At 53.0% G+C, this 24,881-nt stretch overlaps 1 protein-coding gene and 1 non-coding gene across 3 annotated transcripts in view; both read right to left on the bottom strand.

Moving 5' to 3' along the window:
• Positions 1–1,766: 1,766 nt before the first annotated feature.
• PPP2R2C (protein phosphatase 2 regulatory subunit Bgamma) overlaps positions 1,767–24,881 on the bottom strand; it is a 52,087-nt gene continuing 28,972 nt past the window's right edge. For both annotated transcript variants that reach the window (XM_049782572.1, XM_049782573.1), the window contains exons 2-9: positions 18,144–18,241; positions 15,352–15,517; positions 14,240–14,352; positions 12,769–12,946; positions 7,440–7,604; positions 3,787–3,956; positions 2,989–3,080; positions 1,767–2,512 (exon numbers count right to left, since the gene is read on the bottom strand). In XM_049782572.1, the coding sequence (XP_049638529.1) occupies positions 2,221–2,512; positions 2,989–3,080; positions 3,787–3,956; positions 7,440–7,604; positions 12,769–12,946; positions 14,240–14,352; positions 15,352–15,517; positions 18,144–18,241 (1,274 nt within the window). In that variant the 3' untranslated portion in view covers positions 1,767–2,220. The remainder of the gene's footprint in view (positions 2,513–2,988; positions 3,081–3,786; positions 3,957–7,439; positions 7,605–12,768; positions 12,947–14,239; positions 14,353–15,351; positions 15,518–18,143; positions 18,242–24,881) is intronic.
• On the bottom strand, positions 22,762–22,868 carry LOC126021671 (U6 spliceosomal RNA). Its single transcript, XR_007500165.1, has one exon. It is a non-coding gene; the product is annotated as a U6 spliceosomal RNA (small nuclear RNA).

Here is a 24,881-nt window from a genome sequence, read left to right as displayed (position 1 = left end):
CACACGCACACACAGTCCAAGACAATAGACTAAGCTACCACCACACACCTGCCCCGCCACAGGAGGGCCACTGCTGGCGGCCACCACTATACACACCAGGGCACTCAAAAAGGGGATGAGTGAGGCGGTCGGGAACCCATGTCTGACCATGCACACCCTCACCCCCACCACCTCTGCCCACTTGAATTTTTCATAATTTGCTCTGGAGAAACAGCCAGATTTCCCAGAGACTGAGGACAGGCTTTATTCCTCTCCTCTCTCTCGAAACTTCACTTCCTTTCTGGTTGGGTCCTCAAAATTTCCATCGGAAGCAGGATGGGGGACCGGAGGCAGCCCTGGTCCTGGTTGGCTGGGCAGGACATGCCTGAGGGCAGGTGGAGAGATGCACCATCTCTATCCAGCCAGTGACCGTGAATGGCCTGGAGGCCCCTGGTGGGTAAGCAGGAAGGCAGGCAGGCAGGCAGGCAGGCAGGAGTTGGATTGTGCCACGACAGAGCTGAGGAAGGCCCGAAGGCTCTCGGGGCTGGAGTTCCACATCAACAAGATTCCTATACAATTCACCACTGGTCTGAAACTTTATAAGGGGTTGCAGGGAAGAAAAGGGGCTGAATGCTGTGATTATTAAATTTAATTAGAATAGTTATGTACATATAATACTGTCCAGGTCACCTGGAGCTGACAGCAATATAGAAACATTCTTCATTCACAGAGATTTCAAAACGAAGCCCAAAAAGAAAAAAAAGGAAAAAAGAAAAGAAACCCATTTCTGTTGGAGCTACTGTTATGGCTGGAAGTGAGTGCACGTGCAGTTGTGCTTTTCCACACACGAAAGTATGCAGTTATCAGTTGAGGAGGATCTTGGAGGGTCTATTTCCTGGGACAGGTTACATCTTGATTTAAAAAATGTCATTTTTGCCATGGGGGCCCTCTGTGGTCCAAGGCTGGAGCTTGGTTCAAAGTTCCACCCAAGGGCCAATTTCTGCCTGTGGGCGTGGCTACCGACAGGCAGTGCGTGGTCACCTTGGGGATGTGGCCACCTGTAGCTGGCTAGAAGAATGTAAGCACAACTCCCAGCTAGCTGGTAATTCAAGAGAAAAGCATCCTAACATGGTGATACATGCAATTGTCAGTGCATCTGGGAAAGCACTGGGGACGCCAGGAGCAACTGACCAGGCCGGCACGAGGCCTTTCCATGGGTTCTAACCATAACTCTTGTCGAGATCCATTTGTCCTGGAGGAAGAGACCTTTTTGCCAGAACCTTCCAGGCAGGGAAGATCCCTTGAACATGCTGCCAACTGCGCTGTAATTTCTATCTGCGAAACCACTTTCAAGGGGGAGCCCTGGTGATGTAATGAACCACCTATGTGTGGTGGGCTGAGTGGGAATAGCACGGAGAGAGGGGGCTCCAAGCCCCCAGGTCTGCATGTGGCTGCACACAGTAGGCACACTCTGAGGCCTCAGCTTCCTCTTCCACACCTGGGGAATGATGCCATGTTCACCTTTTCACACTGGTCTGGACAGTGAGTACAGGAGGCTCCGAAGTCCCCCAAGTTGGTTTCACCCCCATTCTGGAGCACTCTAATCTGAACTCTCACATGGGGCCACCAGCTGGAAGGAGAACCAGGCCCAGTCGCCTAGGGTGGTCTCTGGGCTCAGAGCCCTCCCAGCACCCAGCATAAGGGCAGTTCTAGAAAGAACAGGTACACACAAAGCTTCTATGCCCCAGTGTCTCTCAGCAAACAGTCAGAAGGTTTTGGGCTCTTGAAAGACACCAAAAGAACTTTCCAATTCCCATCATGTATTCATCTAAAAACCCACCAAACCAAACAACAAAACCCCCACAACTTGGTTAGAAAAGGGCAACGGTGATTGCTTCTTCTAAACCCAAATAATCTGGCTGGCCTAAACCTCTCTCTATCAGGAACCAGCAGAGCCCCAGAAGAAAACTATCCCCAAGGGGCTCGGTGCAGGGTGCTTCAGGAGGGAAGGATGACCCCACCCTCCCAAATCCCTATCCCCAGCCTTTGCAGAAAAGAACTCCCACCAGGGGGCACCAGGGAGCCTACTCCCCGCCTTGGAAGCAGGCCATGACCAGCACAGGCCCTGGGTCCTCTCCAGCCCTGGGGACGGACAGAGCCACAGTGACCACTGCTCCCGGCCCCTGCAGCCACTCTGAGGCTGCCCTGGCCAGCCGGCCGGCCGGGTGCTTCTGCACATGCCTAGTGCATCTCAGAGTTGACCTTGTCCTGGAAGATGTAGAGGTTGTTGGTGGCAGCGATGGCGATGATGTTCTCGGCTGGGTGCCAGGCCGTGTGTAGAATCTTCTTGGTGAAGTCCAGGCTGTCCACGCTGATGTCGTCGCGCCGCCGCTTGCTACCCATGCACACACGCCGTGGCTTGAGCACGGCCCGAGGCTTGCCGCTCTCCCGGGACGCCTCCAGTGTCACATCACGCTTGGTATTGCGGTCAAACATGCGGAAGAAGTTGTTGTAGGCTCCGGTCATGATGACACTGCAGGACAAGAGAGGGTCATGTTGGGCAGGAAGAGGGACAGGAGAGGGCCCAGGAACACTCACCATGCAGGAAAGGATCAGGAGCCCTACAGGATATAATGGACCCCTTGCTTGGAGGTGGCAAGGGACTTCTCATCCTCCCTCACTGGGCAGCTGTTGTGGCCACACAAACTTGGGGACCAGAGGCTGAGACCCTTGGAATGCTTACCCAGAACAACCAATGGATAACCCAAAGGCCCCCTTCAATCCAACTGAGGGCACCCTGGACTTTCCTGGTGATGGACCAGGATCCGGCACTTGCTCTTCCGGTCTGTGCACCCAACATGCAAGGTTCTGCTAGAATTTTCCATCCAGAGCCAAGGGGCATGGTGTCCCCACAAACCCAGCTCCTTCAACTCAGTCTTGGCTTCTTAAGACACCTCCCACAAGCCCCAGACCCTCTGTCCTGAAGATGGCCTGTGTGGATCCCATTACCTGTCACTGCCATTCCAGGCACACTCAAACTTATCGAAGATACAGTCGTTCTCATACAGGGAGCAGAGCTTGCTCCGAAGGTAATCGTGGACCTGGGGAAGACCCGGTATAGGTGAGCCCATGGTGGTATGGTGCCCTGCCCCTGCCCCCAACCTGGTAGATGGCTGACCTCCAAGAGGGGAAGGGGGCAGAGGGGACTATGATAGGATAACAGGGTTCAGTTCTGGCTTGTTTCTTTGTTACTGTGTGATGCCAGACAGGTGACATCATGTCTCTGAACCTCAGTTTCTTCACTCTTCAGATGCTGAACAGGCCATTTCCATGAGCTGCCAGGATCCAAAGTAGGTTCCATGCAGAGCTCAGGGGCTGGCCCTGCAAAGTCTGTCCCTGGCACAGAGCCAACATCCTGTGCCCTGGAGAAGCCTGACCTGCCTCCAGTTTTCAGGGGAGGGAGACAGATGGTCCCTAGGGTGAGAGAAGGGGCCCGAATAGAGATCCCAGCAGTCTGGGAGCAGGGCTCATGGTAACCAATGAATCCGGTCATTTTTGTGCTCCCAATCAAATATGTAATAGGCCCAATGCACGTGGCCTTCCACGTTTCTTCTCATTTCTTGCTTAGAACTTGGTCATTGTTCTGGGCGATGTGGCAATCACTCTGATACCACAAGACATCTCATGAGAGGGGAAACGAAATTGTTCAGGGTCTGAGAAACAGTGTAGCTTAGAGAGCACACCTGGCATATGTCCTACATGGCCCCTGTCCTATGACATATGGGGACTCCCCAGGCCTTGACGCACCTGGTAGGTCTCGATGGGCCTCGCCTCCATGTTCAGGTCCCAGACCTTGACCGTGAGGTAATCTCGTGTGAGCATGTAGCGGCCACTGTGGCTGAACTTCACATCTGACACGGAGGAGATGATCTCCGAGAAGAAGGAGCGATTGCTTGGGTCCTCGGGCTCCTCAAACACTGTGGGGGCAAAGGTCCGGCCAGTTAGGAGGGGCAGCAACAGTCCCCACCCAGACCCAGGGGCCTTCACTACTCGCTCTCTGCCTATGTGCCTACCTACTCACTTCAGTTACCCATTTCTTCACTCTTTCATTCACATCTGCCTTCACGCCCTCCCTCATTCCTTCACTCCCTCTTTATTCCTTCACTCCTTCCTTCCTTCATTCATTCCTCCACTTCATTCTTTATTTGCTCCCTCCCTCCTTCATCCACTCCCTCGTTCCATCACTCCCCCCCTCATTCATTAACTCACTCATTCATTCATTCACTCACTCATTCCTTCAAGCATTCCTTCAGTTATTCACTCACTCATTATTTCCTTCAACATGTCAAGAAACACCAGGTAGGGCTCTGGCCAGATGGGACTTGCCAGGGAGAACCTGGAGGTGTCATTTGGCTTCTTCCTCCTTGCTCCATGCTGTGCTGAAGCCTTGCTGCACCCACTACATTGAATCCCCTCACACACACACACACACAAAACAACAACCAGGTCATGCCAGGATCCCATCCTTACAGAAAGCTCTGGTGCATGAGTGTGGCCAACAGCTGGCCCTGAAGAAGTGCACCCTGTGTGTCCTTCACCTGAGCAGAGGTGGCCTCCTGGGGCCAAACTCTGAGAGGTGATGATGTTGATAACTGGAATTTCAGGGGGATTGCCTGAGTGATCTGGGGGGCATTATTAATCTAAAGGCTTGCTGAGAGAGAAGCAGGTGGAGACAAAAGAGAATGCTGGGTGAAGACGGTGGCAGAAGCAACTTTCAAGATAATGTGGAATGGAAATGGTTTCTTGAAGCAGAAAAAGGGGAAAACAGACTCTGCCACCTTCATGGGCATGTCTATTTCCAGGACTTGGATGCGCTGTTTCCATGGTTACAGCCTCAGCACCAGAAACATGGCCCTAGACTGCTGCCTGAGGGATCCTCTCGGGGAAAACAGAAAGTTTCACCTTTGGAACTGGGGGCAATAGCACTGTGGGGAGGGTATCTGCCTTGCATGTGGCTGACCAGGGTTCTACCCCCAGCATATCCTATAGTTCCCCAAACCTCAGGAGTAATTTCTGGCCACAGAGCTAGGAGTAACCACTGAACACTGCTAGGTGTGGCAAAAAAAAAAAAAAAAGGCAAGCAAGAAAGTATCACCTCTGACCAGGGGTCTCTCACTGACCAGGGGGTCACTGCCAGCCATCCCCATAGGTGGATTATTTTGGAGCTCAGCAAACCTAACAGTGTTCAGGTAGATGCTTGGATTGAGGGGGCCTTTGGGTAGATGCTTGGGTTGAGGGGGGTATATGGGGATGGGGATCAAACCTAGGGCCTCACGCACACTGGCAGGACAGAGAAATAGCTTGCACCCTGGTGGGATGGGCCTGTGTGCCTAGAAAGCCAGACAGCATCAATGCAGGACATGGGGACATGGAGATGGTTGGAGCTTGGATGCTGCAGAAAAACTTGTGCACAGAAGCACAGAGCTAGAAAGACCACACAGATCCCGTCTCCTAGGAAACTATCAATAGAAGGCACGCCAGAGGGAAAGCCCACCCCCTGACATCTACACCCATCTTCCCACATCTTCCACCAGCTGCTCCCTACTTGCCTCAGGGACTCCACCCCAATGGATGAAGGGAATAAAACCAGCCCCATGTTCACTCAGCGACAGGCTAGGCCGAAGTGCCTGCTGCTGCCTGCCAGCAGGGTGTGAGAAATGCACTGGCCTTTCCTTGCAACAAGTTCCTTTAAAGAAGGAGGTTCAAACACTTGCCCTATTTGGGAATGTCTTTGTGATTTGCCCCCAGAGCGCTCACCAGCCCTAGCACCCAGGGGCAGAGACTGCAGGAAATGGATATAGGAGGAAGTAAGATTAACTACCAAGTCTCTTCAAAACAACTTAGCCATAATAAAAGCCTGGGGAAACCAACAATGACCAATGGCTGGAAAGCAGCTGCTTTCTTTTCTGAGGAATGAGAGTCCATCTGGACCACGCACAGGAACTGACTTCATCCAGCTGGGACCCCGGACCCAAGAGAAGGGTAAAGAATGAATGGCAAAGGTGCCCAAATAGGACTCAGGGGTCCTGGATGAGTTTTAGCACTCATTTTCCTCATTGATGAGAAAGTTCTAGGTTGGCTGCTGGGCTGGAAAAAAAAAATGGTGTTTTGAGGCTTCACTCAGTGATGCTCACAGGTTTCTTCTGGCTCAGTACTCAGAGATCATTCCTGGTGGTGCTTAGAGGACCATATGGGATGCCAGGATCAAAACCATGTTGTCCATGTGCACCCAACCCATTATACTATCACTCCAGCCCCTAAAAATAAAATGGTTGGCGGGGGGGTGGGGTGGGGGTGGGGGTGGGTGGGTGGAAACACCCCATAAAAGCAATTAAAAGCTGATCTCTGAGCAGAGTCAGAAATAGGTGATGATCCAAAATAATAATGATAAATTATAAACATTAGCTTCCAAATAAAATGAATATAAACCATTAATTGAAAAAGGATTTACAAGTGAGTTTTGCTGGGACTTCCAGGAACAGGCACAGTATGTGGATTGGGTAGGTGTGTGTGAGACAAAGAACCAGAGTCAAGAACCAATCCTGGGCAAACCTACTCTCAGGCAGAAATCTCTCAGCAAAAGGCAAGAGCCCTACCTCCAGCCCTTCCTCTTGCTCTGTGTCCAATGCGTGTGAGCAGGGCTGGGCAGTGGCTGCTATTCAGATTAGGTTATTTGGACTCCCTGGCCTTGGTGTAGGTTTCAGGACAAGGAGGGGACCTTGAGGTGCTCACAGGTTTCTTTGGGGCAGTCAACAATCCACAGGGAGACCACAGAGTGCCAGTCTGTGAGAGGGAGGCTCTGGGGATACGGAGAAGAGGCCTGGTCCAATGTGGAGGTCAGGGAAGTCTTTGTGAAAGAGGTTACAGCCAGATCCTCATCCTAGAAACCAGACAGCCCCTGTAAGCAGGACAACTACTGACCCTGGGAGGACTCAGGGTGAGGCAGTGGGTATTTGGGGGGAGGGTGCTCAGGGGTTACTCCTGGCTCTACGCTCAGAAATCCTGGCAGGTTCGGGGATGTCAGGATTCGAACTACCATCCTTCAGCATCTAAGGCAAACACCCTACTGCTGTGCTATCTCTCCCGCCCCAGAGGCGGTGGGGTTTGAGACCAGAAGGTACCACTAAAACTCACCAACTCACTCAGGCCCGACTCAGCATACCTATAAGCCACACCAGGAGATTCTGTCTCGCCCAGATCATACCCAGAACAACAGGCCACGCTCATAAATCCACCTGTGATGCTCAGGCCACCCCAGAAATGCACTTGTCACACACAGGCCACACCCCTAAATTCATACGGCACACTCAGGCCATGCCCAGAAACGCACCTGTCATGCCCAGAACCACGCCCCAGCCCCAGGTCTGCCCACCCCTCACCGCCCTGGCCTGGGGACTCACGCTTGGAGTGTTTGTCGCACAGGGCGGCTGCACGCATGTCGCAGAGCCGCAGGGAGCCCTTGCTGCTGCTGTACACGAACAGGTTGCAGTGCAGCGGGTGGAACTCCGCGGCCGTGATCACCTCCGTCAGCTCCTCCATGTTGGCAGGCTTGATGTCCACGATGTCTGGGGGAGTCCGTCAAGGAATCGAGCGGAGGGAAAGTGGCAGCTGCCCCGAGAGGTCTGCTGGGTTACTGATCCTACCCTAATCAGTCATTGCCCTCCACCCTGGGGTGTGTGACCTGGTGATAATATATTGGATTATTCCTTACTTGGTATTCTGCTCCCACCCTAGGGTAGGACCTGATTCTTGTCAATAAAAGCAAGGGTTTGAGGAAGGAAGGGGTCATTCTTTGAATTTCTTCCACTGAGCTGTGCTCTGTCATAGTAGTTGAAAGCTTTTGTGGTTTGAATTCCTTGCTTGAGCACTGGACTTTCTGAACCCATTCTTTTTTTTGTTTGTTGTTTTTGGTTTTGGGGCCACACCCGGAGGTGCTCAGGGGTTACTCCTGGCTGTCTGCTCAGAAATAGCTCCTGGCAGGCACGGGGGACCATATGGGGCACCGGGATCTGAACCCATTCTTGTCCCTCTTCACTGTGTGAATTATTTCCTGTGGATCTCTACAACTGGAACTGTTCCCCCTGTCCTAATCGGACAGGGGAATGGGAACTGCCTTTCCTGTCTGTGAGCTCGGTGGGAATCAAACCTTAATCAATCTCCAATGTGACTCTTCACCCTGCCCTCTGTACCCCTCTCTGTGCCCAGACACCCCCCCCCCCATGGGAACTGCCACAATCGAAGCCTCCTCTGGACCTATTCCTGGCCACCCTTTGCGTCTGGTGACCTGTGCCTTACCCAGGTCTGAGCCATCTGTGTAATGGGGTCCAGCTCCACATGGCAGGGTGGAGTGAGACCTCGCCCCCTCCCCCAACACCAGCTAACCAGCAGAAGTTAGGTGAGTCTTGCTCCTGGGGAGAAAGGTCAGTTGGGGTCACTCTCACTCTGCACAGTGACACCCATGGCCAGGGGTGTCTGCTGGCTCCCCTCAAGTGCAGGTGTCTCCCTCTCTGGGCGCTTTCCTTCTGGGTTTCCATTCTGCTTGATTCTGGCTCCACCCTCCTCCCACTCACTTTCACCCCGAGTAGTGACAGCAGAAGGTGAGTTATGCTTGTGGAGGGACCCAGTGCCTGAATCACAGGGGTACAGCTCCATCCTTAACTGGGCTGGTAGAGAGGAAGGAGCCCCCAGTATTCAGGGAGCAGACAGTGCCCCCCAAGTGGAAGCATCTGGTGGAGCACTTTGAATCCTGGATTAAACGGCACCTGAAGCCAGTATCTAGACTGGTCAGCCAGTCCATGTTTAAGTGAGGGGGAAGTCTTTTGTGGCTTGCCAAGGAAATCTCCCTCACTAGATGCTGGAGCCCCAGGAGATACCCAGTGAGAGGAGCCTACTTCCTGCCCAGCCCCTGCCTCCATCAGCGGCCAGAAGCCTTGGCAAGGCCTTCCAGGCCTGGCTCACCCCTTTCTCCCCACATGTCTGTGACATCGAACTCCACTTTCTTCTCTGATAGTCAGCAGACTCCGAGCCCTGGGCAGGACCCTACAAGCCTCCTCTCCTATTCCCTTCTCTATTGCAGGGGGACTCTAGAGTCAGTGAGTCTGGGGTTCAAATCCCAGCTCTGCCACTATTGGCTTGTGTGACCCTAGGTAAGCAAGTCCTCCAATTCTGTCAAAGGGACTCACAGCTCCAAGTGCATCAGTGAGCTGTGAGGCCCAGGAGCAGCCATGCCTTTGCTCAGCACAGTGGCTATGGTGCCCAGCCACACAAATTGTTTTCAGCCTCTAGAAAATTTCGTGGAGAAGTTTTACATGCTGTCTGCCACAGCCCTCCCTGTCTCCTCCCTCTCCACAAGCATATTCTCCCCAAGGAGCAGGTGTTTCTTGGGGCAGGTGGAATCTGTTCAGCCAGAGGGACTCTGGGGACACCCCCCTGGACTGGACTCACCCACAGGGGGGCCATCAGCAGATGGACTTAGGGGCAGGGAGAGAGCTGGGGAAAGATCGAGCACAGGCGCGGGCTTGTTTCCCAGGAAACCGTGGGTTTCTGCTCTGCTGCAGAGATTAAATAATGAAAGACCAGATCCAAGGTTAAGGGAAGGGAAGGGAAGAGGCCAGATTTCCAGGTGGCCCTGATCCTTCATCCTGGGGCAACGTATCAGGTTGCCCCCCCCACACACACACCACGATGCTTGGGGAAGAGCAGGAGGCTGAGGGGGGAGGAGGAGAGCGGAAGCAAGGGGAGGGTGGGAGACAGAGGAGCAGGAAGAGGAGGGTAAGGAGATGCTGCCCTGTGGAAGCAGAGTTCAAAAATCAGGAACTGAGCCTGCCCTGTCCTGCTCTCTGTCCTGGCTCTTCCTGCCCATGGAGGTGACCGGGGGTGGGTTCTCCAGTGCTCTGGGTTTGGGTAGTTTGTGCACCCTCAGTCCTGGACACAATGCCTGGTCAGTGCTCTCAGAAGCCTCATCTCCCTCTCCTTTGTGGCAGGGGCCATCCTGATTCTGGGCGCCCTCCCTGATAACCCTAGACTGGTTTAGGTGCTGGATATGGACACATATCTCAGGGCCACACTTATAGTCACATTGCCATGGACTTCTGTGGCCAAGTTACCAGAGGGACAAGTAACACGGACAGACACAGCAGCAACTTGAGCTCACAGCAACGGTCCGACCTGGTCAGGCTGTAAGAGCCGCAGAGGGTATTCGGGGCTGGGTGCAGGCAGGAGCAGAAGGAGGCCAGGGCAGAGAGGGTGGCTTGGCTAGAAACTGTCTGTGCTCCCCCACTTCCTGGAGGCTGTAGATGGTGTCCAGACTCAGGGGATACTGAGCCTGGTCAGGGGGTCAGCTAGAAGGGCTCCATCCACTGGGCAGAGCAAAGACCGACTGGTCTAGGAAGTCTCAAAAGGAAGCAGTGATGCGGGATGGGGAGGCAGTTGCCATGGTGACACGTAGGCGCAGGATGGAGGTGGCTGTCCCAGGGCTACACCCCAAGGGGCCTCGTAGAGCTCCCCAGGCTCTCAGTCAACAGTGCCTAGCAGGCCTCAAGCACAGGAAGCTGACTTGGGGCTCAGCCAGCAAAGCTGCTTTTTTGGGATGGGGTAAGGAAAGTATTTTCAGGGCCACACTCAGTGGTGCTCAGGACTTACTTCTGACTGTGCTTAAAAACCACCCTGGCAGAGCTCAGGGTATCCTATGGGGTGTCAGGGTTTCAACCCACATGAGTCACGTACACAGCCAGAAGCTGGCCCTCTGCATTGTCTCTCCAGCCCAAAGCTGGTATTTTTTTCTCAGTAAATTTTCTCCCAGAGAAGATCTAGCTACAAGCCCAAGCTGTGCCCATACTGTCTTTCGGGCATAAGCAACTTACCATATTTTTTGCTCTATAAGATGCACACAATTTTTGAACAAGGAAAACAAGAAAAAATGAAAGTGTCTGCAGCAATCAAATAGTTTTAAATGAAATCTCTCTATAGATGATGGTAAAAGTGGTTAACCTGATTGTTCATACTATGTGGGATGTCATCGCAATAAAGAGGGCGTAACAATGCAGACATCAAGTGGTCAGTCTCTGCTCTCCTCCCCTGCATTCAAGCTTCGACTCCAGGTGGCGTTCGCTCCATAAGATGCACAGGTATTTCCCCCCATCTCTTTTTGGGGGGAGTGTGTCTTATGGTACAAAAAATATGGTACTGCCAGGCCTGAGTGCACCAGTCCCTGTGTGCTAAGCCGGTCTCCATCTCCTGCACCCCCTCACCAGTCAGCTTCTGCCATCTGCACAATGGTGGCCCGAGAGACTGGTACTGAGTTCTTAGTTGAAGACTCAGTATATCCCCGTGAGCAGCTGTGTGCCTCCCAGAAGACATCAGCCTGTCCAAACCTTGTTCCCCCATCTGAAAAGTGGGCCAATACAAGACATCTCTGCTCTGCAGAGCTCTAGGTTTTTGTCAAGATGCCAGGAGTTTGAGGCTCAGGCTCCAGGATTAAAATCAGAATCATGGGGCCAGAGCGGTGGCACAGTGGTAAAGCATCTGCCTTGCACGCACTAGCCTAGGACAGACCTTGGTTCTATCCCCTGGCGTCCTATATGGTCTCCCAAGCCAAGAGCGATTTCTGAGCACATAGCCAGGAGTAACCCCTGAGCGTCACTGGGTATGGCCCAAAAACCAAAACCAAAAATAAATAAATTAAATAAAATCAGAATCACAGAATCTTTTCTTCCAAAGAACACCCCCCCCCAAAAAAACAGGGAGGAAGCAGGGAGCTACAGGGGTGAGATGGGTCACCCCAGAAGAGGTGGGGGGACCTGAGCGATAGCACAACGATAAGGCATTTGTCTTGCATGCATCCAACCCCAGATGGACCCTTGTTCTATTTCCAGCATCCCTTATAGTCCCCTGAGCCTACCAGAAGCATTTCTGGGTGCAGAGCCTGAAGTAACTCCTGAGTGCCACTGGGTGTGGCAACAAAATTAAACAAACAAACAAAAAAAGCCCCCCTGCAGATGAGAGCAAGCTCAGTTCCTGAAGAAAAAGGGCATGGGGAGAAAAATCAATACAACCAGAGTTAACATTCTTGGGGTGCTAAAAATAAAGCTGAGATCTAATCGCTGAGTCCCTGGTGTAAGGTGTTACCTTTGAGACACATCTAACTTCAGACAAACACCACCCAGTGCTGCAGCAGCAGCCTGCACTAGAGAAGGGTGTGAGAGGTCGTTTAAACCCCTGGGAGGGTGGGGGCCACAAACTCTGGCATCAGAGCTAGTACGGGTTCCAGTAGATGCAGGCTGTGGCTTCAGAGGGAAAAGACTGAGGGCAGCATGTGGTGGGAAGAGCAAACCCATTTCAGGAACCAACTGTGCTGCTAAAAATGCCCCAGACAGAGCCACAAACACAGGACAGCCCTGCATGGCCAATCCTGGTTCTACAACCCCAGCACCAGAGTCTCCCCTAACCCTGCTGCCAGTGACCCCTGAACACAGAGCAAGAAGGCAGTCCTGGGCACTGCTAGGTGAACCCCATCTCACCCCACTCCCCAATATCCCAATGATGGGAAATCTGGCCCTTGTGATAGCCCCAGAAATTGGTGGAGGTTAAGTCACAAACTTGAGCCCCAAAGCCTGGACTCCCCCAGCTCCCTCACTCACTCTTTTTTTTTTTTTTTACTCACTCTTTCTTCTCTCTCCCCCTAGACCCTCCCCTCACCCCCGTCCTTGCCCTCTGGCCTTCCCCCGATACTGAAGCTGCGGTCCGTGACGGCCAGGTGCCACAGGTTGATGCGCAGGTCGTCGGCCGACATGTAGGTCTCGCAGTCGCTGTTGACGGACACGGAGTTGATGTGGTAGGTGTGGCCGTTGGCAAACACCCTGCGTGGGCTCACCTCCACCATCAGGTCCATGGGCTTCAGCACGGGCACCTGTGGGCACGTGGTCAGGGCTGAGTGGGCCACCGGAGGGGGCGTGGTGGCCGAGAGGGGTGGCCGTGTCTTCCCCACCTACCCCCAGTTCATAGGGAAGTCTGTCCCAGGAGGGCACAAAACATTTTCAGTGACTCAGCTACCAGGTTCCACCCAGCTCAGGCAACCCCCACAGCTGACCCATCGCTCTCGGGCCCTTCAGGGACGGGGTGCTCAGCTGGTTCCTATCCTTCCCCAGCAGTGCCCGTGCCCACTGTCTGTATTCTGGTGAGGAAATTGAGGGAAAAGGCCAAATCTCCTGGGTTCTTGGGGTGCTTGGGGGTGCTTGGACCCCCCCTCCTACCAGGAGTGCCAGGGCAGCAGGAGAAAGATGGAGCTGCCCCCATGTCCCATGCCCATCATAGACACCTGCTATAGGCACCACGCCCAAACCTCCTGCTCTCCTAGACTGAAAGGCCTGGGTTGCCCTTCTGGGGGTACTGCCAATGTCATTTCTAGGGGATAAGACTCCAGGGGGCGGGTCTCAGGCCCCATCATACAGAAATGGGGACTGGGGAGCCAGTTTGAGACAAGGCTCTGAGCTTGGGCCCTGCCTCCAGAAGGGAAGGGCCCAGTGTGGCCACTTTGAAGAAATTGGGAGCAGATTGAGAGGGGAGGACCCGAGGCCTGAGGCCCCTAGGTCCCCCTGCCAACCTGGTAAAGGACTTAAGTCCAGTCCTGGAGGTTTCAGCATAGCTCTGGGTTCTGTTAAATTCATCCACCAAAATCATTCTTAGCTGGGTCTTCATTTTTTAATTTTTGTTTGTTTGTTTGGGGACCATATTCAGTGGTGCTCAGAGTTGACTCCTGTCTCTATGATGAGAGATCACTCCTGGTGGACTTGGGGAACCATATGGGGATACCAGGGATCAAACCCAGGCCAGTTACATGCAAGGCCAGCGCCCTCCCCACTGTGCTATTTTTCCAGCCCCTAAACCGGGTCTCTCAAGCCTGCCAGCACCAATGGGTTCCAGCTCCCCTCAGTAGAGGAGCTTGAGTCTGAACCCACAAGACTCTACTCTCCCCTGGTTCTGCTGAGCCCTGAGCACTGCCCCACAAGGACAATGTTTCCCTCATCCTCATCAATCCCAAAGGAAAGCTGGTCATTCTCCTGTTTTCCCAGGGAGGAAACTGAGGCACAGGGAAGTGAGGCAGCTAGCCGGGGTCCAAGCCCGAATGTGGCTCAGATCCCAAGAGGCCCACAAGCCCCACATCCTCAGATGCGACCTGCCTCCAGGACTTTCTGCCACTCACCTGCAGTGACGTCACTGTGGACAGGTCCTTAAGCTTCCCTTCCTCGTCCTTTAGGTTGTAGCCCTCGGGCCGCTTATCCCGCTCCGTGATCTTCCAGAGTTTAATGGTTTTGTCTGTCCAGACAGATGGGGCACATGTCACTCACCTACCTGGCCCCCCATCTCTAGGATGCGGCAAACACAGGTTTTATGGATACCCATGCTGCTTTCGTGAGCATCTCAGCACAGGAACCTTTATTCCCACTCTTCCTGGTGACCCCAAAGGTGAAGCTGCCAGGTCAAAAGGCATGGCCCCCCTAGGGTTCCATATCGGTTTCTAAAAGTTGATTCTTAGGAAACAGTGCCATGAAAGCATCTGCTCCCATCCTTCAGGAGTGCACAGACCCCTGAGGCTCATCTCTGAGCATTCCAGCCTCACCCCCTACCCTAATCTAACTTTCCAATGGCCTCACTGCCCCCCAAATCCCCCAGATCCTGGCCAAGACTCTGGGAGTCTGTGACAGTTCATTTTCCTTGTTGGCTCTGCACAGCCTGGATGTCTGATCCCACACAGAGAGGATGTTGGGAAGGTGTTTCCAGGTGGGACCCACACTTAGCACCTAGGAAAGTGGGGCTCCCTTGGCAGTGGGTGGGGCCCATCTAGGTAGTGAAGGATTAAGGCAAAAAAATCCAGGGACTCCTCCCTAAGAAGGGAAGATGCACCTACAGGGAGCACTTTCTGCGCTTTTATTTTTCACATTGAGAAGCTTTTTCTAAGGAAAGCCCATACTTTGTGACAAACATACATCACCTCGAATTCAACCTGGGATTGGTTTAAGTCCCCTGCACACACACAAACACACATCTGTGTACACGCCCACTCACCACTGCACAAGCACACCTGAGATAGCACACACACACACACACACTGTGCACACACACTAAGAGATGCACATTCTTATGTAGACACAGCACACATATTCACTCACCAACAGCACATGCATAGAACACATACCATGCACAGTACAGACGCAACTGCGCACACACACATTTGCAGACACACCTGAGCAAGCTGACAAGTGCAGCACACACACATGCGAGCACACAGCAGGCAGAGGGTGGGCCCTGCCTCACCATTGGTGGACAACAGGGAATGTGCCGCGTTCTGCTGCGGGAGCCATTTGATCTTGTTGATTTTCTCCTCTATCTCCAGGCTCTTGAGATAGTCGAACTCAGGCTCGTGGCTCTGGAAAGTGCTGTAGACATCATACTCGCCCTGGCTGTGGGGGGCATGTTTGCTCTGTGAAGACACAGGGTTGGGGGGAAGGGGCAGGCTGAGTTTCACATGTGGATATCCCAATACTGCTAACTGGTCCAGCAGATCCAGTTCAGGCATTCAGGGATCCAACTATAAGAACATAAGCAGCAGTTGGGCTGGGCCATGTTTACCAAGCACCTACTATGTGCTAGCCTCTGAATTCAGTGCTCTTCATGCCTCATTTCCCTTTTATACTGGGGTGGACAGTCCTCTGAGGGGTTCGTTGGTTCTCCCTACTTGACAGAGGGCCCGTAATCTCCAAGGACATGTGTCCAGCAGGGACTGCCTCGCTCTGCTCTAAGTATGTGCACTCCCAACTCTGCTTCTGTCTCACTCCTCTCCAAGTCTGTCTGGTTCCCAGCGGGACACTTTGGAGCAGGGTTGATAGGGACACAATCCAATGTGACACAGGACCCAGGGGAGAGTGTTGCGCCCCAAATAGCAAGATATTGAGTCCCTGACTCACTTGAGAGATGAGTCAGGTTTCTCAGAGAGAGGAGCAGAACAGAGACAATCTCCAGACATAAACTCCCTGCTTCCCACCCCCCATCTCTAGTCCTGCTCGGCTTCTGACTGACAATCGAACTCTGGTTTGTTTTCTTTTTTCTTTATGTTTTCTTTTTTTCTTTCTTTCAGTCTTTTCATGCCTGAAATGGCACAGGTGTGCAAAGAGGCAGGTGGAAAGCCTAGTTCTGATTCACTCATGGCCCAGGCATGTTGCCATGGACAAGGTCAGTGCCATCCGGGAGAAGGAAAAATCCCAGAAGGAAAGAAAAGGCGAACTCAGAGCAACGTGCCTACATCAGTCTAACTTTGTTCTGGGATTCAGCAAACTGGACAGATGCTGGGGTAGCAAGTCCTTCTAGATCAGTGATGGCTAACCTTTTTGAACCTGAGTGCCCAAACTGCCGCACAAAACCAAAGAATTTCCTCTAAAGTGCCAGCACGTCAATTAAACCTTAATAACAAGGTTTTAGTATCTAAAAATTATGCGGCACGTGCCATATATCTTAATTGCGGACCTTCCCATGTGCCAGCTGCAAGGCCTTCGCATGCCACTGCTGGCACGCGTGCCATAGGTTCACTGGTTCATCGCTGGTCTAGACAGTCTGCAGCTTCTCGTGAGTCCAGTGCTTTGTCCTGCTCAGTCTCAGTGGCTGTCCTGAGAGGGCGTTTCCTATCCCTCCTCCTGCACAAGGAGACAGTGTAACTAACTATATATACCTGGGGGCTGTCTCGAGAGAAGGTTCTGGGGCCACACAGGTGAGGTTACACTTGCAGGGATGTCACTGGGGGACTCAAGAGCTGGACACTGAAAACAACTTCTTGCCCTCATCACAGCATCTGCTCTGCATCCTTCTGACTGCAGGTGGCAGTCTCACAGCTGGAGGCTAGTCCTAGAGCCCCCATCTATCTATAAGGAGGTGGGGTGCTCTCTCACCTGAGCTTGACTACCAGGAGTAACGGAGAGGAAAAGGTTGCAGCAAGGGACATTATGACAGGTTCTCGGGAACAAGGGATTTTGTATCACCAGCTCCTCTGAGCAGCTACAATGTGTACCCAGGAACAATGTTCAGCTGCCCTGGTCCTGCCTGGAGTGTGCTGGACAACCCACTTCACTGTGGGAGATGGCAACATAGCCCCTGGCTCTGCACTTGGTCCCCTTCTCCCCTTCTCATCCCAGCTCAACACTTGTTTCCCTGGTGCTGGACTCAGTTCTCTTTCAGTACTAGACTCAGTGAAGAGTCACGTTTCTCTAGGAGATTGGTTGAGTTTAAGTTCCCAGACAGGAAAGGCAGTTCCCATTTCCCTGTCTGATTAGGACAGGGGGAACAGTTCCAGTTGTAGAGATCTGCAGAAAATAATCCACACAGAGGGACAAGAATGGGTTCAGGAAATCCAGTGCTCAAGCAAGGAATTCAAACCATCAAGCTTTCTGCTCCTATGATGGAACACAGCTCAGTGGTAGAAGACCGAAGAATGAGCCTCTGCCTTCCTTGGACCCTTGCTTTTATTGACAAGAATCAGGTCTCACCCTAGCGTGGGAAAGGAATACCAAGTAGGGAATAATCCAATATACCATCACCAAATCACACCCTAGGGTGGAGTACTATTATTGATTAGGGTAGGATCAGTAACCCAACAGCTCAGTACTCAGAGCTTAGTCTCCCTGCTCCGAGCTCTCCCAGGCAGAGGGCAGCTGACCTGGAGACCAAACCCAGGTGACAACTCTGGTCCTGTGGACACTCCCAGGTTCGGGACACACAAAGACACAGGAGGGGCCAGGATATGATACTGGGAGCAGACAGGGTGGCACATGCCTGGGCCAGGTTTTCCAGGGCACCCTCCACCCAGGACCAGGGAGAGGACCCAGTTCCCATCTTCTTAAAGGACAAGTTGCTCTGCAATTCCCCCCCCCCCACCCAGTTAAAGGCCAGAGCAAAACCCCACCCGCCTAGCTAAAAACATAAATAAAACCACGCCCATCCCATTATCCCCAGCCTACTACTGGTCTGTGTGAATGCCCCCGCCTCGTTATAGGTCTAAGAGCATGAGGCCCCGCCCCTTCCCTTTATAAGTCTGAGCCTTGCAGCCATCCTGCCAGTACCTCCGGCTCCCTCTGGAAGATGACCACTCGGCCGCCCTTGTCGCCAGTGGCCAGCAACTCGCCAGTATGGTTGAACTCGACGGTGGAGATGATATCGGCTGAGGGAGAGAAGAAAGGAGGGGATCAGTACTGGCCTGAGTGTCTGCAGAGATGCCCTGTCTGACCTCCCCACTCCCATTGGGCTCCGGGGCCTGCCCTGACTGGGGGTGACCTCCTCCTCCTCCTCCTCCTCCCAGGCATGCCCCACTGAGTATGGGGGACCCATAGCAAAACTGGAAACAACCCTCACTTTCCTGGCCTGGACCCTGGGTGCTTTGCTAAAGGAGACCAGGCCCTCCAGGTGATGTGTTGGTGGGAGGCCCTGAGCTGGCCTGGCCTTGCACTGTTCTCCTTACAGATGAGAGGTTTGGGGGTTCACCTCCTAGGTTCTCGGGCATCTCTGCTCAAAGCCTCCACTGGCCTCTCAAAGGGAACCTGGCATCTCCCCCAGTTCATCCTGCAGTTTCACCTCTAGGGGGATGTGGATGCCAGGTCACCCTTTTGCAGCACCCACTGCCCTGGTGGGGAGGGTCCTGCCTACTCCTTCATCTCACTGAATAAAACAGGGACTCCCCAGACAGCACCTCTGAATCCCACCTTCCCCTTGAGCCAGCACTGGGAGTCAGTCAGCCTGACTTCCATGAACTCATTCTGGGGGTGGCCTGGTGGTTTGCTCTGGCCCCAAGGCAGATCCATCCATGCCCGAGCTGCCATCCTGTGCCTGTGCCTTCGTCCTGTCTGCCTGACCCCCCAGCACCCGCTGGAGCCCAGCTAGACCCTCAGCGCCAGTCCAGAATTCACCAGGCACAGCAGAGCCACCGGTGCTGGCCGGGCAGAAAGCCCAGGCAACCCTCTGTAGACAGTGTGATTGAGTCTCCTATGGGAGTGATACAAGATAGAGACCTCTGGCCCTGCGGGCTATCCAGACACCTGTTCTAACTTCCAGTTCCACCACCAAGAAGCAATTTAATCTCTGGCCCGACAAAGTCCTGTCCCCGTCCCCTGGGCATCCACAGCCTCTGCTGCTGTCTGCTGCTGCCTGCCTGGCCACGCAATGCCAGGGGGAGAAGAGACGCAGGACACGGGGTGAGCAAGCTCATCAGGACAGACAGGACGGACGCACTGTCTGATGCCCTTCAGAACAAGCACATGGCTGTGTGTGTGAGCTCAGCCTGCTGCGTTTGATCCTCCCAAGGTGCACACCCTGCTTGGGGGAAAAGAGCACCTCCAGAGCCTGAGCAATAGCAGTAGTGGGGTGGGTGCTTGCCCTGCATGTGGCTGAGCTGGGCTCAGTCCCTGCCTCCCATATGGTCCCTCAAGCTCAAAGGGAGGGATTTCTGAGTGCAGAGCCAGAAGTAACCCCTGAGCACTGCTAGGTGAGAAGGGGGAGGGAGAAAGAGGGAGAAAGGGAGGAGGAGAGAGAGAGAGACAGAAAGAGAGAGATCATGGGTTTATACAGACGCTTATATACAGGGTCTGCCGCTTGCTCGTTTAGTTGGCCATATGCATAATGCTTCTCATGTTTACTGCGGAAAGATAACAACGCCATTAAATTTAAATGCCAACCTAACTGGTGGTATCCAGAGAGACTCAGGTCATAAATGCCGGGCGGTTACCACAGTAACAGACGGGAGCATCCCGGGGCAATTCACAATGGAGACATCACGTTCCTACACGCCCGCCCCCCTTCGGACCCTACGCCAACCCCTCAGGGAGAGCCCCCTGTAGTTCTGTGAGCAGGAGAGAAGTGGAGGCCAGAGGTGGGCAGTGAAAAATGCAGAACAACTGTGCCCCCCCCTCTGCTGTATACCTTGGGGCCAGTCATGCCACTTCTTTGAGTACTGCAGGCTGGTGCCAGCTGGGATGAGAATCCCAAAGGGGAAACTCAGCAAGGAGCTTTGTGGATGGCCCTGGAGAATGACCTGGTTGTACCAGGAAGAAAGTGGGGGGCTTTCTCCTCCCCATTTCTGACTTATTCAGAATTTGTGGCGGTTCTTCAGACATGTGTAAGCAGACTGCTTGGCTTAATCTTATCGCACGAATCTAGCGGTCCTGACCACGGGTGCCCCCCACAGCCTCTTCCTGAACACATTTGCAGGGCAAGGCCAGACTGCAGACACGAGCTGCCTCGGGTCAGAGAAGGGGCTGGTGGCCGAGAGTCCGAGTTTTCCTTAGGAAAAGCAGCGCCCTCAGAGTTGGGAAGCCTCACCGCCCACGCTGGGATACTGGAAAGTTTACTCTGTCATCTGGAAATGAGAAAAGCCACCCTTTCTTCTGCCCTCCTTTCCAGAACCAGTACTACTTTCTCCAGGAAGCCCTCCTAGAGTGCCCTCTTGGCCCTTGTTCAGTGGCCCCTCCTACCTCTCAGGTCTCATGCCCTCAAAGAGGGCCTCAGTGGGTACAAAGCCTTTCCCTTGTAGGGGTGTTCTATTGCCTCTGGCCTTGAGCCAAGGAGTCAGCCCAGTGGCCTATAATCTGAATTCAGATCTGTTTTTTCTTTTTTGGTTTTTGGGTCACACCCGGCAGTGCTCAGGGGTTATTCCTGGCTCTGCACTCAGGATTCACCTCTGGCAGGCTCTTGGGGACCCTACCGGTCAGCCGGGTCAGCCGTGTGCAAGGCAAATGCCCTCCCCACTGTGCAACTGGCTCAGGCCTCTCCCCAGTGTCTTCTTTTAAAGGAATTTACTGTAGGAGCACCTCTCAGTGTCTCCATTTAAACTTCCTCAGTGCAAACAGACACCATGCACCCCTAAAGGGTGGTCAACATGAAGAGGGAGGGGGCAGATTTCAGATAAAGATCAGGGAGGCTTCTGGGAGAGGGGGCCACTACAGTGGAGTCCCTAGAATGTCAGTGAGCAGAAGCATGGTTGGGAGGGGCAGATGCCAGTCTGGCATCCACCAGACCCCAGAGATGCCAACCTGAGAAAGACCAGCTCCAGGCAGGCAATGCCCATGCCCTATGCTCCTCTGGGGGAGGGGAGGGTGAGACATGCCAGGTCTAGCAAGGGCCATCTGGGCCCACTTTAATAGGACTGCCTATCTTTTTAGGGGCTCAGTCTGACACCTGATGGATGGGGTGTTTCTAAGAAGGGAATGGGGAGAGCAAAGGTGGGGAGATGGTGTGTAGGGGCAGTGGATGGGTGACCCCACGAATCTCTGCAGTCTGTGTCCTCTTCCTGCCCACCGGTGATCCAGGAAAGGTAAACTCAGCTTCCCCACAGGTACCTACAGGTGGTCGAGGAGGGAGCTCGGCTACTCAGATGTAAAGACGAGGCAAATGAGATGCGACAGTGTGGAGCCATTGCCTGGGCCCCACATACAGCTCAGGAGGTCCGAGTGCTTAGCCCACCTACAGCCCAGCCCTCAGCCGTTCCCTCAGTCCCTGCTCTCATTTCTGGTCCGATAATGGCCAGCAAATTGGACGGGCCTGTGTTGACCAAAGTTATTCGTCTCAATCCAGCCTGACTGACCCAGGAATTCACCCTCACTCTGAGCCCCAGCCCTGCCCCACCGTCAGGCAGAGATGGTTATATAGACCACTTTTCAGTCAGAGCAGCTCAGTAACATCATTAAGTGGCAGGGATGACTGCAAATACTCCTACTCAAACACTCCAGTATGCCGGTTTCATAGTTGACAACTTTGGGGACCCCTGGAGCAAGACTGGGCCTCCTCCCCTTGTGCCTATGTACTTCCAGATGACCCTGGCAGTGACGCCCATGAACCACGTCTTTGCAAGCGGCCAAGGCCATAGACTCATTGAACTCTTGAAAGAGAGGCCCAAGGAGCAGGAAAAACTCATGGACATACTGGCCTCGCAGCTAACCACATTGGGCCCTGTGAACCATCACTGTCGCCATCTGAACTCATCAGCCCAGAGTTGCAGTCCTTAAAGTTGTGGACTCTGTGGCCACATATGCAGCCACACAACACCCCCATAATTTTAATACAGATATCCAAGTAGGAACACAGAAAATATTAATTATTCCACCCGCCAAGGGGCAGGCTTCAGGGAGTTGAGAAACTGATGACCAGGGTGGAGGAAATGTTATATTGGTGGTGGAATATTGAATGCCGGAAATAACAATTATGAACAACTCTGTAAACCACCGTGCCTAAAACAATGTAATTAAAGACTTAAAAAGGAAGCAGAGGTAGGTCTGGAACACTCTGTGGGGTCTGGGTTTCTGTGTCCTTGAGAGAAGCCATTTGTATTCCCTGATGGCCAGTCTGAAGTTCTGAACCCTGCTGGCCCCGCCCAGGGGCAGGAGCCCTGGAATGTCTGAACTGAGGGCTGGAGTTGGGCCCAGGAGTCTCAATCATGGGGCCTCAGAGAAAAGCAGGGGGCTGTAGGCACCCAAGAGCAAACCGTGGCCCAAGAAGGCAGGTTCATGGCACCAAGGATTCCCAGAGAAATTGTGGTATAGACCAAACAGGGGGTAGGTTAGGGAGATCCATGGTGCTGGAGGGCAGGAGAGGAGGGTGTCCAATTATTGACCCAGGTAAGTGCTGGGCACTGCTGGCACAAGACTGAATGCCATGGATCTGGGTGCCCAACCTTTCCCACCGGAATCTCTCACAGGCAATATCCCTTCACTCTCGAATTTGAGTGTCATCTTTGCTCAGGGGCCATGCTAACCTTCTCTGTATCATTCCAATTTTAGTATATGTGCTGCCGAAGTAAGCACAATATCCCTTCAATCTCACCACTTTACAGATGAGGAAACCAAGTGACAAAGAGTTAAAGGAATTTCGTGAGGTCTGGGGCATGAGGTCAGCTTGGGTCAGGGCCAACCCAAAGTCCTTTCCTGTGCCTCTGCAACTTGCCTGTCTCTCCCTCCTCCATCTCTCCTCCTCCAACCCCACCACTGTCCAAAGGGGTGGGCAAGCTCCGAATAGGCACTCAACAGCGATTGGCTGATTGGCCAAGCCTGTGAAGGATCGACAGGTGAGTGGACAAATGAAGGCTTCTACCAGAAGGATGCCTCTTCTCTCTGCTAAGCTTGGGGAAGTAGGAGGATCCCTGATTTAATGATGGGGAAGAGACCCCCAAAGGCAACCTCACTGCCAGCTGTAATGTGGGACTTTCATTAACAGTTTATGGCTTCTCTAGCCCATTAGCAAATCCCTCGGGCTCCCAGGGGTGATTAGATGGAGAGAGGGGTGGGTGGGCCACACCTGAGGGCCCCAGATTGGGTTGAAAAGCTGCTCCCAGGCCAGCAGCAGAGAACTCATTTACACACTCAAATGTGTGCGGTGTTGATGGCCCTATAAAAGCAGGATGGGGACATAAAACAAGTGGGAGCCAGACTGGCCAGGGTGATGGCCCCACAAGCTCAAGCTCGTAAACCCGCTGGTTTTGTCACAGAGCTTGGATTGGTGATGCAGGAATTGGGCTCCAGGCTTTGTTGTCTTGTGAACACAGCATGTCTCTTTTGCCATGTGGGTCTATTCTCCTCACAGGAATCCCTAAGGAATGCAAACAAGACATCCATGGCTACCAAATGAAAGATCCCAGCATGCTCTCAGACCAGCCATCCTCAGCCTTCTAGGAAGGTCCATATTTACTTCTGAACCTCTGAAAAAATGTCTTCCTCCTTGACAAGCCTCCATTTTGCCAGAGTCAATTTGGCAAACGATTTTTTTTCTTTTAGTTTTTGGACCACACCAGGCATTGATAGGCATCACTCCTAGCTCTGTGCTCAGAAATTCCTCCGGCAATCTTGGGGGACCATGTGGGATGCTAGGGATCAAACCGGGGTTGATTTCAAGCAAGGCAAACAATCCTCCCTGCTGTGCTATCGTTCTGGCTCCAGGCAAATATTCTTCCTCTGCCAATTAACCTCCACCTTGGCCAGGCCAGAGTGATGAAAACCCCATACAGCCTGGACCAAAACATCCCTCCACCGCCTGGTCCCCATGCTTCCTGCCTGCATGGGCTCCAGAGCTCAGACAGAAAAATGCCCTCTACCTCCTATCTTCTTTTCACATGTCAGAGCTCCATTGTCTCACTTGGGGGGGGGAGTTTGAGATTGGTCCTCGACCCCCAGAGATGTGTCTTTGGACCTTATCTGTAATCTGCCAATAGGAGTGAATGACTTTCTCCTGGCATCATCTTCAAGTGGTCCAACTGGAACCTATGGCAAGTGTCCCTGTAAGGAACATGGGGAAGAAGAAATCCTGTGATTCTGCAGACCAATGATGTGGTCCAATCAGATGGGCCACTTTGGGAGGCTGGGAGATGCAGAGGAAATTCTTCCTGGAGGATCTAGAGGGAACACTTCCCATTTAATCAGATCACAGGCCTCTAGGCTGCAAGTACAAGAGAGCACATTTCTGTTTTCAGCCAAGAAACAAGGGCAACCATTAATGATGGCTTCAAATGAGAAACATGCTACTAGGCCTTATTTGCAGTGACCTTATTTGCTCTTGAAGTACCAGAGCATGGAGCCAGAGAGACAGCCAGTGGGTGAAGCATTTGCCTTGCCAGTAGCCGAATGTTCTCTCTAAGCACCACCAGGAGTGACACCTGAGCACAGATCCACACATGAGCTATGAGTGCAGAGGCAGGTAGGAGCCTAGAGCACTGCTGAGTGTGGCCCATCAACCAACAAACAAAAACCCAGAAATTGTGAATTTGATCTAATACCATGCACAAAGGTCAAATAAAAATGGATTAAAGACCTTGACATCAGACCTGA

This window comes from Suncus etruscus, chromosome 10 (genome assembly GCF_024139225.1).
Source record: "Suncus etruscus isolate mSunEtr1 chromosome 10, mSunEtr1.pri.cur, whole genome shotgun sequence".
Taxonomy (NCBI): domain Eukaryota; kingdom Metazoa; phylum Chordata; class Mammalia; order Eulipotyphla; family Soricidae; genus Suncus; species Suncus etruscus.
The sequence above is the reverse complement of the archived record's forward strand: the minus strand, read 5'-3'. Positions and strand labels throughout refer to the sequence as shown.